The 12,718-nt window shown below is 45.6% G+C and overlaps 3 protein-coding genes across 3 annotated transcripts; all 3 read right to left on the bottom strand.

The window, feature by feature from the left end:
- Positions 1–275: 275 nt before the first annotated feature.
- Positions 276–3,495, bottom strand: LOC131284620 (GATOR complex protein MIOS). The gene is made up of 5 exons (XM_058313487.1): positions 3,235–3,495; positions 2,969–3,151; positions 2,755–2,895; positions 2,569–2,688; positions 276–2,505 (listed from the first exon to the last, which is right to left on the bottom strand). Exons 1-5 carry the CDS (start codon positions 3,359–3,361, stop codon positions 509–511), a joined length of 2,568 nt encoding a protein of 855 aa, XP_058169470.1. The 5' UTR covers positions 3,362–3,495; the 3' UTR covers positions 276–508.
- A 391-nt stretch (positions 3,496–3,886) lies between these two features.
- LOC131289253 (endoplasmic reticulum junction formation protein lunapark-B) lies at positions 3,887–6,788 on the bottom strand. The gene is made up of 5 exons (XM_058318473.1): positions 6,750–6,788; positions 5,676–5,905; positions 5,025–5,608; positions 4,696–4,944; positions 3,887–4,600 (listed from the first exon to the last, which is right to left on the bottom strand). Exons 1-5 carry the CDS (start codon positions 6,774–6,776, stop codon positions 4,389–4,391), a joined length of 1,302 nt encoding a protein of 433 aa, XP_058174456.1. The 5' UTR covers positions 6,777–6,788; the 3' UTR covers positions 3,887–4,388.
- A 3,048-nt stretch (positions 6,789–9,836) lies between these two features.
- On the bottom strand, positions 9,837–12,718 carry LOC131293514 (angiotensin-converting enzyme-like). Its single transcript, XM_058321590.1, has 5 exons — positions 12,638–12,718; positions 10,615–12,012; positions 10,257–10,540; positions 10,045–10,195; positions 9,837–9,983 (listed from the first exon to the last, which is right to left on the bottom strand). Exons 1-5 carry the CDS (start codon positions 12,716–12,718, stop codon positions 9,837–9,839), a joined length of 2,061 nt encoding a protein of 686 aa, XP_058177573.1.

Genomic DNA, 12,718 nt, shown 5'->3' with positions numbered 1-12,718 from the left:
ATCGTTCAAGTCGGTGAACATTGTAACATACTACTGAATATTCATATTTTAATATTTTACAGATACCAGGTTTCGCTGGATTGAATTAACTGTGAACAAAACGTACTATGAAAATGCAGCTGTGTACAAAAATATCACCATAGCTTATACAAAAATTGAACCGTTAGAAACGTTCTTGAAATAGGAGTACAAAATATCCCAAATCAAACATAACTATAATCACAAATGATGGCAAAATATTTCACTTACTGTATAAATTGTTTGATTTTATTAAAGACTTTTTTACAAATTGCATTCCCCATCAATGTATAAAATTTGTCTTTTACGTAGGAAACAAAGTGATTAAAGTAGAACGGACATTCACAAGCACCGTTTAAATTGAAGCAAAACAAAACAGACCATTAGCGACAGCACAAAAAAAAACAAACATATCCTTACGTTAAGAATAGGAACACCGACGATGACAAGAAAGTACTAGGGCTGCCTAGAACAGCGTCGACAGCTGGTGTCAGGAGACACTGTCTTTATCGCGTGGGAACTGCGGCATCGGCAGATCTTTGGCGAAACACTTGCAGTTGCAGGACGTCACCGGACACTCGGTGTTCTGGTTGAACCACTCGGTTAGGTGCTCGGTGTGGCCTCCGTGCCGACAGGTCTGGCACCAGCTGAACCACTTCGAAAACGGTTTCGATTGCCATCCGATCTGACCCTGGGCGACCTGGCTCGGCGAGATGGCGCCCATCGTGGTGCCCATGTGCAGCAGACAGAGTGCGCACCGTGGAAGCGGTTTGCGACAGTGGGGACAGGAGGACAGTTTATGCATACTGGTCGCGTTGGTGCGCATCCGTGCATCGTCTTGTAGCGCCATCGACACATTTTTGCCACAAAAGTTGCACAGCAGAAACACGGACCGGGAGCTACGTGGTGGAGACCGGATGCTACCCAGAGTGATGTCGAGCTGAGCGCGCTGCTCCCACAAGCCCCACACGTCCAGCATATCCCGGTAGGTGGCAATCCAGTACTGTACGCGGTAGTCGGAGAGAAGCTCCGAGGATAGGAACCGGGCGGCGATCAGTGCCACCGTCTGCACGTCCTCCGTCCGATCGAGGTGACTCTGCAGCAGGTTGATGCCATCGTTGGAAGCGCCCGTCAGCAGCAAACCGTTCAAGTCACCCGTTTCGATGCAGTTCGCCACCATGCCTTTGGTGTATTCTGCCAGCTTCACGTCCGAGAGGAAATTGCACGCGAATGCCATTCGATCGCTGAGCGAAATTTGCGTCTCATTAGTAACCGTCTCGAAGCCTTCTTTCTCGTGCGCAAGAAACGAAAACATACAGCGCAAGTAAGGATCGTCAATCTGCGTGCGTGCCGCACCACACTGCTTGCGCCACAGTTCCGAACGTTCGGCCGAAAATCCGGACAGTGCAATGGCTGCCACTCGCAACAGCGAGCTCGGATCGGACGCTTGGTCAGCACCCTTACCGAGAATATCAATCGCTAGACGAACGCGGAAGTGGAAACAGGCTAGTAACGCCGCTCGGGTGTACTCACGCTTGGCGCACAGGTCGTCCAGAAACGCCGTGAAGGAAGTCTCCTTGTCCCGCTCGAACGTCCACCCGCAGAGAAGCTGGGCAAAATCTCGCTGCTCGCTCCGGTACACGACAAGCCCGCTGCACATGCTAAAATCGTTCCATTTCGTATTGACCGGCTCCGACTGAGACATGGGAGGACCATCGAGCGCGCTGCTAACGCCAAGGATCGATTTTAATCCAAGTTTACAATCCTCCTTGACCATGTGACCCAACATTCGCCAGACCGACAGCAGCCCATCGTTCTTCTCCACCAGCTCACCGTTCCGCTGCAGGTCCGCCATCAGCCCGTAGTTCTTCAGAGCTCGATGCTGCATCGTTTCAGCGATGTCCTCCTCACTGCTGTCGATGTTCCACTGATTCAGCGAGTCGGTCGGGGTCGAGGAGCGAGTCGGTGTGGCGAACTGTCGCAACTCGGTGCCATTGTTACCGAACAGGTTGTTGTTGTTGTCCCACGAAACGGCCACCCGCTGGGGGATGCGATAGTCACAGATGTTACCGACGCTCGACAGTGCAAGCATCCGCTCCAGGTCATACGGATGCCACGACAGGTAAGCCATCGACGGTATGCGGGTTGTGGTAAGCGTGTTGGCGGTGGTTTGAAATGGAGAAACAAACCGCTTCACCGAATGTGGCTCACCACCGTCCATCTCCGAGCCGGGCCAGTGAAGGTCGATCAGGTTGATCAGTGGCGAGTCGCGCTGCAACGTGGACAAAACGGAGGATCGCGTCGGGCACCAGGAAAGCTGACTAATGCTTTTCTGCATCTGTATCTGACTGATCGGTTTCTCCAACGAACGGAGGTCCCAAAGATTAATGATGTTCTCGACATAACTAGCCAGGTAACGTCCATTTGGAGCAACGCAGACCCCATTCACCGTTCGGGTGTTTGCCACCGTTGTGATGGCAGGATTTTCTAAAAACAAAGCCAGAAATTACTAACTACGAAACCGACGTTGTGAAAAGTGCGAATACTTACGTCTGATGTCCATCATTTTGATATACTTGTGACTCATGCCTGCAATCAAGACCTGCGGGAATGTTTTGTCCCAGCACACCGAATGGGCCGTTTCCGAAAGGCCAACCATGCTTACGATTGCTTTGAAGGGAGGATACGTGAATTGAAATTACCTATAAATCAATAGCGAGAATGGTGTTTACTTACAAGATTGGTTTGGCACTCCTCGTTCCGTGTCCCAAATCGTGATACAGTTATCCGACCTGTTCCGGTCATGTCCCATGGCCAAGAAATTTGGTTCCAGTTCACTCCATGCCAGGCACGTGCACGCTCTTGATATTCTGGGTGCTATAAAGAACATATTAGAAATGACATTTAAAAACAGCCTTGCCAATGCAACTGAAAGGGGAGAAAAACTTACTGAACTCAACATTATTTTCGGCAACAAAGTTACATAACGCAACCTTCCCGTTAGGCAGGCCTGCGGCGAATAGAATATCGCCTCCGCCGTAGTACGATGGTGCCACCGTACGCACGAACTGATAGCGCGTCTCGAAGGCGATTAACGTGGCAGTGGTGCTCTTCGAGATGTCCAAATTGATGTCTATGGGAAGGAAGCAACAAAACGCAGATGGGTTTATTTTTCTGGTGCGGAATTTCGGAGCCAACCCGTACATTTACACTCACTCGATTTTTCTCCATTGTCGACAAGATCCGGTTTCACCTGGTAGAGATTGATTTCCGAGCTGGCCGCTGTGAGAAACCGGTCCGTGTACTTCGGAAACCAGTGCAATTCCACTACGGTTTGCGACATCGTCCGACCGTTTATACCTGGTGCATGGCAAACGAATTGAACACGGGTTTGTTTAAGTTTACGTCTGGCGCAAGACAGGTAGTAATAATCACTGGAGTCAAAATTGATAACAGCACGATGTTTGTTTTTGTTATTTGAACTGTTTCACGCGGCAGATGGAATAAAAACAACTTGTTTAGACGAGTGACAGCAACCTGCATGTTTATCAAAGCTAGTATATGTGCAGGTTTGGTGTGTGGTAAAGAACTGTCAAACTTTACCACTCATTTTTTCCGTTGCTTGTCGCAGCATTTAAAATTCTTATCAGTAATCACGAACAATAATAAAAGCATATTTAATAGAGAAAACTTCTTCAAATTCTTTTATTGCAATATCTTACAGTAGGATTTTAATTACAACAAGAGTTAAGAACCTTCAAAAACGAATCATTTCCTTTTCCTATAAATTCAACTTCCTTTCCAAGGTGGTGGTCATTCACCAAAATTCGCTCTATTCAATTTCAACCCCACAGGTTGTTCATAGTTCCTCGTTTCCTGCCCCAAAAAATGCTGCTTATACTATGCTCCTACTGCTTACCACCCTTTCAAACACACTAACAGGCACGGTTATTTCTGCGTTGGCAAACGTTTCACTTAAATTACAGTCGCAACTACTTTCACTCGTTTTATAATCGCTTTTTACATGCAAGCTAATCTCTACGACTTGCCCGAAGCAGGGTTAGCCAATTTTGACTAGTGAAACTGTATTCGCCCTCCGTGCTTGTTGCTTCCCTAAATGCTTCAACTAAATAACAGTATGAGTTTAAGTCCTGTGTGGCTATAAAAGCAAATGTATCAACTGGTCTATGAGTGAGTTCATTCTAGTTTCGAGCGTTTGTTGTAAAAGTATCCAAAAGATACGCGGATGAATGGATTGGGAATTGGTTAAGACAGAGCTAAAGAGTGATTAGATAAAAATTGAAATAATGAAAAAAATATCTAGCTTTACAAAACAAAACGTGATCCGACACGAATTGAACTAGTTGAATTCAGTCAATTTTTTTCGATCCCACAGTTTCCGGCCGGCTTGGCACTTCGGATACGGCTGTATCAGTGGGCGTTTTGGTGTCAGTCCTTTCTACCGACTCGTCGTTTGGAGTTGAATTTTCCACCGTTTCAGACCCACCTTCACCCGATTCACCCATAGGATTATCTAGTTGCATTCGTGCCTCATCCTGTGGGACCTCCAATTCAGATTCAACTATAAAGAGAAATACAGCGGTTATCAAAGGCCATTACTAAATTAATAAGAGAAATAAATAAGATAAAATTAAATATAAGATAAAACTTTTTCACCTGGCCCTTCCTCCCCAACACCAGGACTGCGTGGTTCGCCAGACTCGGACGACGCAGAAGAACGTTCTCCATCATCTCCCTCCACCTCCGAGGCCGTGCTTGATTCAGGCTTCTGAGAAAGCCTGTCAAACTGTGCCTGCTCGAAGGGCAGTCGGGGTGCCACAGGACGCTGCTTTTTCGCCGCATTAAATGTGCCACAGAAGGCACACCGGAAAGCAGTATACTCATACTCCTCCTTCAGGGCCATGCCTAGGAACAAGAATACCGAAACAAGCAAGGTAATAATTAATGTTTTATGCAACCTAGAAAGTCGGCCTTCTCATCTTTACCGTTGTGCATGAAACATTCGCTGCAAATCATCGCAAATCGATTCACGGGACCATCTCCGACCAAATAGTCCACCATTTTCTCCCAAACACCCTTCTGGTTGTGGTTAATGATGGGAAAAGGTGTCCTTCTGTACGCCGTTTGACCACCAGAGTGCATCATCTGGTGCTGTTGCTGATGTCGCATGATTAAACCAGGGGCTGTTTGGGGTGTCACAGGCATGGGGCGATTCGGTCGCATTTGCGGGGTGACCGGAGTCGGTGCACGAACCGCCACCGAGGGAGGAGAAAGCCGACTCTGGGGTATGCTCGGTACCGGCATTCGAGGCATCCCGGTGGAAATCGGTTTTGGTGAATTGATGGGAGCCCGCAAGGGCGTCAGGGAGGCATTGATTGCTTGCGTTTGCAGCCGATGCGATTTGTCACCGAATTTGTCCAATATTTCTACCGCCACCTTGTAGGTCTCCTTTTCCATCACCTTTTCGAGGATTTTCTTCTTTTCCGTGCGCAGGTCTTTTAGTTTGTTCGAGTTCCGGAGCACTTTCCGCTCATAGTGCCACGCTAGTAAGCGTTTTAGAACGAAAATACTGTAAATAAAGAATTGGAAAGAATGGTTACCTTAATCCGGAGCCACATGTGAACAAGAATACTCACATTATTGGGCATAGTAGCAACGGAACGGAATATACAATCCGCTCGTTCCATGTCGAAGGGAAGAAAGCGAAGTAGAAAATTAACGACGCTACCACGTACAGTCCGATTGAAGTGACCAAAAAACGTGCCACGAAACGTTTCCGCCGTTCCTGGGTACTAATTGTGTACGCTTCGATGTCTTTTATTTTTTCCTCCAGTGCCTCCAACAGCTGTAAGGTGGTTTTCTCTTTCTATGAACGAAGAAAGCCGGGGCAGAAGAAGAACGGAAAAACAAAATTTGATAGTAAATTTAAGTGCACTCTTGGGGCAACCGAAACGCCTTCTCCTCCATGCTTCGATGCGCGCCAAACCTGGCTGGCCGTCTGCAGTTTCGATTTCATTGCACTACAAGACGACGGTATCGGTGAAGTTTCGCTTTGTATTGATCAGCATCGGTAATGATGGTACCGTGAGCGTTTACCGTCGTTTCCACCAACCCGACGCCGAACTATCTAATTGAATATTTATTTTTGTCTGTAACATGCACACGCTTGGAAAAGGCCGCACGAAATGCCCGTTTGAAATTTACCTCATCCGGTTGTGTGTTTGTTCGACGTCTGCGGAATTCATGCGAATCGGACATTGAATGTCAACTAATCCTGGCCAACAGTAAATCGTAAAATGCCAACGAAGGGCAAACATTCTAACAGGAGTCCTTTAGACAAAAGGTCTTTTAATGTGTTAAGTTTAAGAAGCGAAAAGTCAAAGCTACTGTTATGTTAACAGTTCAAAACATCATATTTAAAACTCCCAGTATCAAAAAGGAGCCACGTAAACCTGCTCCACTTCTGAGTACAAGGTAGCTCAGTCATGTTCAGTCCAAATGCACTTTAATCGTTAAATCTTACTTAGCGAAATATGCTTATCTCCACAGTTTTTATTACCGTTACCACAAACACTGTGCGTCATCGTGCTCAGGTCAAACCGTGTTCAGTCAGTTCCTTGCCTTCTAACCTTCTTTTATCTCGGACTTTCTAGTGGGCCGGCGGGGAAAAGCAAATGCCCGCAAATCCAAAGGTTACTATGGATACTTACCCGAAATCTTGAAATAATAATCCCCATCGTGCAGTATCGGTCGTGCAGTTGTGGAGGGAAAGTAGACCGTCACAAACTGCGTTAAGCTGCGAGCAGATACCACGAGCGCCGTTTCGTTTGTATTCACCGTGCTGTAAGGAAAAGAGCAGGTATTCCAAAATGGTTAAACTCAAGGGTTATCAGGACAGCAAACAAATCAATCTTCACTAGCCATCCAACTGAACCGGCCGCGCTAAATTTAAAATCCATGAATCGGTAAAGACACCAAAAAAGAAAGGTGGGTGTAGGAAAAGAAAACATAGTCAAAAATAGATTGTGCTGTTTCGTGGTCACTTGAACGGAGCAACGTTTTATCCGTGCCGCGTTTACGTTGGATCGACCGCGCGGAAGAAAGATTGATACCGCGAGTTTTACTTTTATTTATGTTGTCCTTCGAAGGTACGCCATCGGATTATTCACCTATCGTCGTCACAAAGACGCCAAAAGATAACACACTTTCCTTACCTTGTCCTATCGACGTTAACGCGGTCAACTGGTAGAAGGATAGTTCATTGATGGCTGTTCCAAGCGTCGACGTAGCTAAATCCAAGCGACTCCTTTCCTTCCGTCTATTGTGCCACAAATGAATGTTTTGATTCGCGATCGACGAGGAACGAAGTTGCCACTTCGACGGTTCTAGCGTTTGTTAGTTGTTGCCAAAGCTAGCACACCAGGTGAACTCATTCCGATCAAATCCACAAATGACAAGCAAAAGTAAAATTTTTAACAATTTGTCTGCAAAATGTTTCAGTTTCCTGTGTATCGGTTGTTGTTGTTTCCGACAGTAGATTTATTTCGCAAAATGTAGAACAACTTTGACTAAAAAGTGGGTATTTTACTTCATAATGCCGTCACAGGTTATCTTGGGTGCTATCCCCGCTTATTATATTCACCTTGGTTCATGCTTTTTAGACAATTTGTCAAAATCAGCAATCCCCGCGTCATCCAAGGCTTGTACAAAGTAGGTTGATGCACTAAGGTTGTAGATGGATATTTTTGTACCAATTAACCGTCACTCGTTCAACCAAAACTACCAAAGTACACGATCCGTCCTATCCGGGTAGCACATACATTTTGTATGGGGGACTCCGTTTTCCTGTACTTAATGTGTACATACCAAATGTCTTTTTATCTAGATGTCGGATCGATTTGAAACTTTCAGTTAAGATACTTGAGGGTGTTTTCGAAGATATTGTATAAATTTAAAATTTAAAAAATTGATTGAGTATATTAATTTGAGGTTCTAGGAAGTTTCATCCTTCACATCTACAACCTAAACCTGTGTAGTCCCTACATTTGACATAGGAGTTTGCATTTTCTCTATTTCAGTATACATATCTTTGGTCGTTGAAATTAAATTACTTGAAATTTTCAGAAATTTATTCCAAATTTGTTTCAAAAATGTTGTACTAATGTTAAAAAAGCATCAAGCCTTTTAAAGTTTATTAGCTTTACAATATTTTATGTAACTTTCCCAAAAATTTCAAGTAGTTGAGTATTCACGACCAAAGATATCAGTACCAAATAAAAAAAAAGGCAATCCTTTGGGTAACATGTATGAACTATACAGGTGAATGGCTCTAGAATTGAAGGGGCTTAAGAAGTGAAGGGTTTTGGAACCTCAAATAAATATACTTAATGATTTTTTTAATGGGATTGCGACAGCCGAGCGGTAGCGCCGGTTAGAAAATCGGCCCATGAGCGCCGGGGCTCACCACCTCGACGGTGTGGGTTCGAATCCCAACCGAGACCGGACCCTCCCCTGTACGAGAGGACTGACTATCCACGTACACAAGGGAAACAGTCTTGTAATCCCTTAACGGGCTGGAATGACTAAGATGGTCGTTACGCCAAGAAGAAGAAGAATTTTTGAAATTATAAAAATTATACAATATTTTAGAAAACTCCCTCAAATATCTTCACTGCATATCGAACGTGCATCCAGATAAAAAGATATTTGGTCTGAAGTACAGAAAAACGGAATCTCCCATACAAAAGGTATGGTGTCAGAGCGGACAATCTGACGTAGGAGATGTGCGCCAGCAGAGAAAACTGGTAGGCGGTTAAGACAACGGCAAAAAATATCATGCGTCAGCTTCAGCGGAGAAGGAACGAAGAGCGGCCAGAACCTCCACCAAGCAGACGGCGGAACCGACGATCGTCAAATGTCGTCGGGATATCGTCGCAACCCTCATCAGGAACACAGTAGGAGCAGGAGGAGCTGTTGAGAGGGTAATGGCGAGATGCCCAACCGAGCAGCTTCCCCGCCCGCGCCAACGCACCGCAGCAAGGATATCTGAAGAGGGCCGAGGCCGGGTTGTACGCGTTCACGTAGAGAAGGTGTGCCACCACCCACCCACCCTTGGAGTAGTCTTTCTACGAAAGGAACCCAAGGAGCGGGATATCGTCTGGGGAGGTTTTAGTCCGGAACCCCATAATAAATAAATTAAAAATAAATACAAAAGGTATGGGCTACCCGTATCAACCGAAAAATGCAAAAAATATTATTTAAATTTGAACAATTTCTTTCTTCGGCAAAACAATAAGCAGTGAGTTTTTCTAGGCATTTTAAAAGTTGAATATATACGACAACCCAATCAAAAGTTATTTAAAAATAAAACTCCAAAAACTACCCAGGAATGCGGTTGAACGGGTGACGGTTATGTAATGTTAACAATATTAACGTGCTAGAGAATTCCCATGTTCGTTGTTAACTGCATGAGGATACACTTTCGATGCATATGAAATAAGAAATACAAATCAGGCACGCGCAATACTAAGCATAATCTTAAAACTCAGTTTCTAATTATGGTATTCACGTAATACTTGTAGAAGATCTTCAAAAATATTTTTCATAGATTTAAAATTAAGACGAAAGATTATTAGTTCATATTTTGAACTGCACAAGAACAGGAATGTGTCATAATTCATTTCGCTTGTTCATTAGCGATGCAAAGAACATTAAAAATAAAGTTCACAATTTATTGAATTAATTAAATTTTTATTATTTACAGTTTATTTTAAAAGCATTTAGGTGAAATAATATTTTCAAAAGTAGCTGTTGACTAACATCGACACGATCACTCCTAGTAGCAAATATCCGGGTACAATCACGGTGGTAGTTTGTGCGCCATTTCTTCCCACCAAAGGCTGGTAAAGCGCCACATCCTCCATCGTAGACCGCCATCCAACGAGCTACATTATAAGATAATGTTGTAATGTTATGAAAATCACGACACAAAAAAGCACAATGTACCTGTTCATCTCGATTTTGCAATTCCAACCAGGCTTCGAGCGGTCGGAAAAACTCCAAAAGTGCATCCACCGACATTCGCGATGTTCTTCCGCGGGTCATTAGCTTGATGAGCTGCTGAGGCGATAGCGATGCTCCCTGTTGCATAACATCGCTGGATAAAACATGCACAAGTTAAGGAAATGGTTTCTAAAGGCTTTCCACATTAAATATACCTCAAAATCCGTCCAGCTTCACGCGACCGGTAAAAGTCACAGGTATGCAGTGGCCCACTGTGTAACGCTGCCTGGCACAGTTCGGAGTAGATCTGGAACTGGAGCACGGTGGCGACGAAATACTTGATGTAGTCCTGATCGGAAATAACATGGTACTTGGCACCGGCATCAAAATGTTCGTATCCTCGAACGGCCGGTGGTATAAGTCCTTGATAGCGGAGTCGAAACTCCCACCAGCGTGCGTTCATCCCGACGGGTCCTTTATCGAAGATATACCAGCGCCACTGTTGGGGATCAGAAATGAGGTAAAGTTTCAATACAAATAGTACAAGTTAGGTGTATTGTGAATGAATTTTACCTTCTCCACAGCCAAGCTGAAGGCCATAAACGGAAGCTTATCTAGGGCCATGTTCAGCAGATATTCAATGTTGATGGCGGTGTTGCCGTTCGCTACCGAAACCGGGCTGTTCAGAAGGCCGATCTTCTGTAAGTGCGCTGGTCCGCCGACACTCAGTGCTACCGCATTGGCTAGCGCTTCGTGGAACGCAGGATTCGGACCCTCGCGGTAGAGGTACGGCAGGCTAGCGTACTGCATGTAGTACTGGATATGCGTCATCTCGTGGTGCGCGTTGACGAAGTCGTCCAATGTGACCTGCGTACACTGTTTGATGCGGAAGTCAATCTTGTTGCAGAAGTCCCAGGCGGATGCTCCACATTGGCCGCCGCCCCCACCATCGGCAGGGGTCTGCAGCATTGAGTTGCGCCAGAACTCGGGCGCCATCGGTGGCAATCCGATCGAGGTGAAAAATTCCTCGGCCGTCTGGAACATTTTCACTGGAGTGTAACCCTGCCGGACCATCTCTCCCGTCACGTCCGGGGTCTCGACGGGTCCGGGTTTCACCAGTCCATAGATGTGCCGCCAGTTCTGGGCCCACATGTTGCCCAGCAAATGGGCTGGCAGCGGACCGTCCGGACGGATGATGTACTCCCCGTACTGGCGCACAAGACCCCTACGTACGAACGTGAATAACTGCCTGTACAGTGGCTGCAGCTGAATCCAGAGGTCGTCGACGGTGAAGAAGAAGTCGCTATCCTCGTACACCGAGCGCATCTGCTCCCCGGCGTCCCGGAAGCCGTGCCGTTCGGCGGCCTGGTTGGCCAGGTGTAGATACCGCATGAACGTGTTACGCATCGGAGGACCCGTCTTCTCGCGCCACGCCACCCAATAGTAGCGCAACTCGGCCTCTGATCGGCTCGTCTCTATTATGCGCGTCAGATCCGGGCTTATCTTGAGGTCACAGTAGTCGGTGTAGCCTGTCACATAATTCGAACTCTTATAAGCTGCCGCCACCGCCCCCGGTGAAGAGAACGTACCGGCATACGATGGCTCACCACCGTGAAACGGACACACCCGCGCATCGTTGTACTTTTCCTTCAAATTGGCCAGGACACGCTGCAGCTCACCATAGCCCTCCTCGCCCAGACCACATCGGCCCTGCTGCACGATACGTCCCAGCTGGCGCCGGATGCTGGTGTCCACGATGCGGGTCGAGTCGAACGCGACCGCCCTTCGCCAGCTGATGCACTCGAACTTGGACGCCAGGTTTTGCTGCTCGCGCATACGCCGTTTGTTGAATTCGGTCGCGTTGGTTGAAAAGCGCCACTCCGCGTTCGCCACTCGGTTACACATTTCCGCCGCCTCACGGTCGAATTCGCGGAGGAACTGAATTGCCTCACCGATGCTATCATTATTCGTCTAAAGAAGAATTAGGACAACGCTTATTTATTAATTCAACAAAACGTGAAAGTTATTGCAAGAAACGAAAACGTGAAGATTCGATTATCCGCACTGTCATTTGCCACATGCACTTTGTAGTAATTAGCATCTTTACTATTTTGTATTATTTTTTCCGAAATTATTGCACTTTCGTGGTTGTTAAAAAAAAGACCTCAACAAATAATCACGTTCGCACCACGTCGCTTAGGGATAACTTTGAAAACAGTAAATGACCTCATCGTCTCTAGGTAGTACATGAATGAGTTTTAAATTATGTTGACAGCTTTTAAGAATTTCAAAAATAAAATTTCATAATAATGGACACCATAATGAAGGCAAATTTCCACAACGATTAAAATAAGGAGTAAAATTTTATAATTATGAACACCATAATGATGACAATTTTTATACGTCTATTTTCGAATAACTAACAGCAATGGATTGTGAGTGATTCGATCATTTCATACAAAAACAACAAACTGTTCAATCATACATTAACAAGAAATTATCTTTACATAAATTGCACTAGTTTTGGTCATTATTTCCATTTCATCTATTCATTTCATTGTAACAAAAACACTATAAGCGACTGTTGTACTTTTACCTCGGTGTACCGAAGATCACTGATCTGGCCACTCACTAGCACTCCCACAAAGATGCAGCTGAACAAAATGCGTTCTAGCAT

Source organism: Anopheles ziemanni, chromosome 2 (genome assembly GCF_943734765.1).
Source record: "Anopheles ziemanni chromosome 2, idAnoZiCoDA_A2_x.2, whole genome shotgun sequence".
NCBI classification, from domain to species: domain Eukaryota; kingdom Metazoa; phylum Arthropoda; class Insecta; order Diptera; family Culicidae; genus Anopheles; species Anopheles ziemanni.
This window is presented reverse-complemented; position numbering and strand designations above follow the sequence as displayed.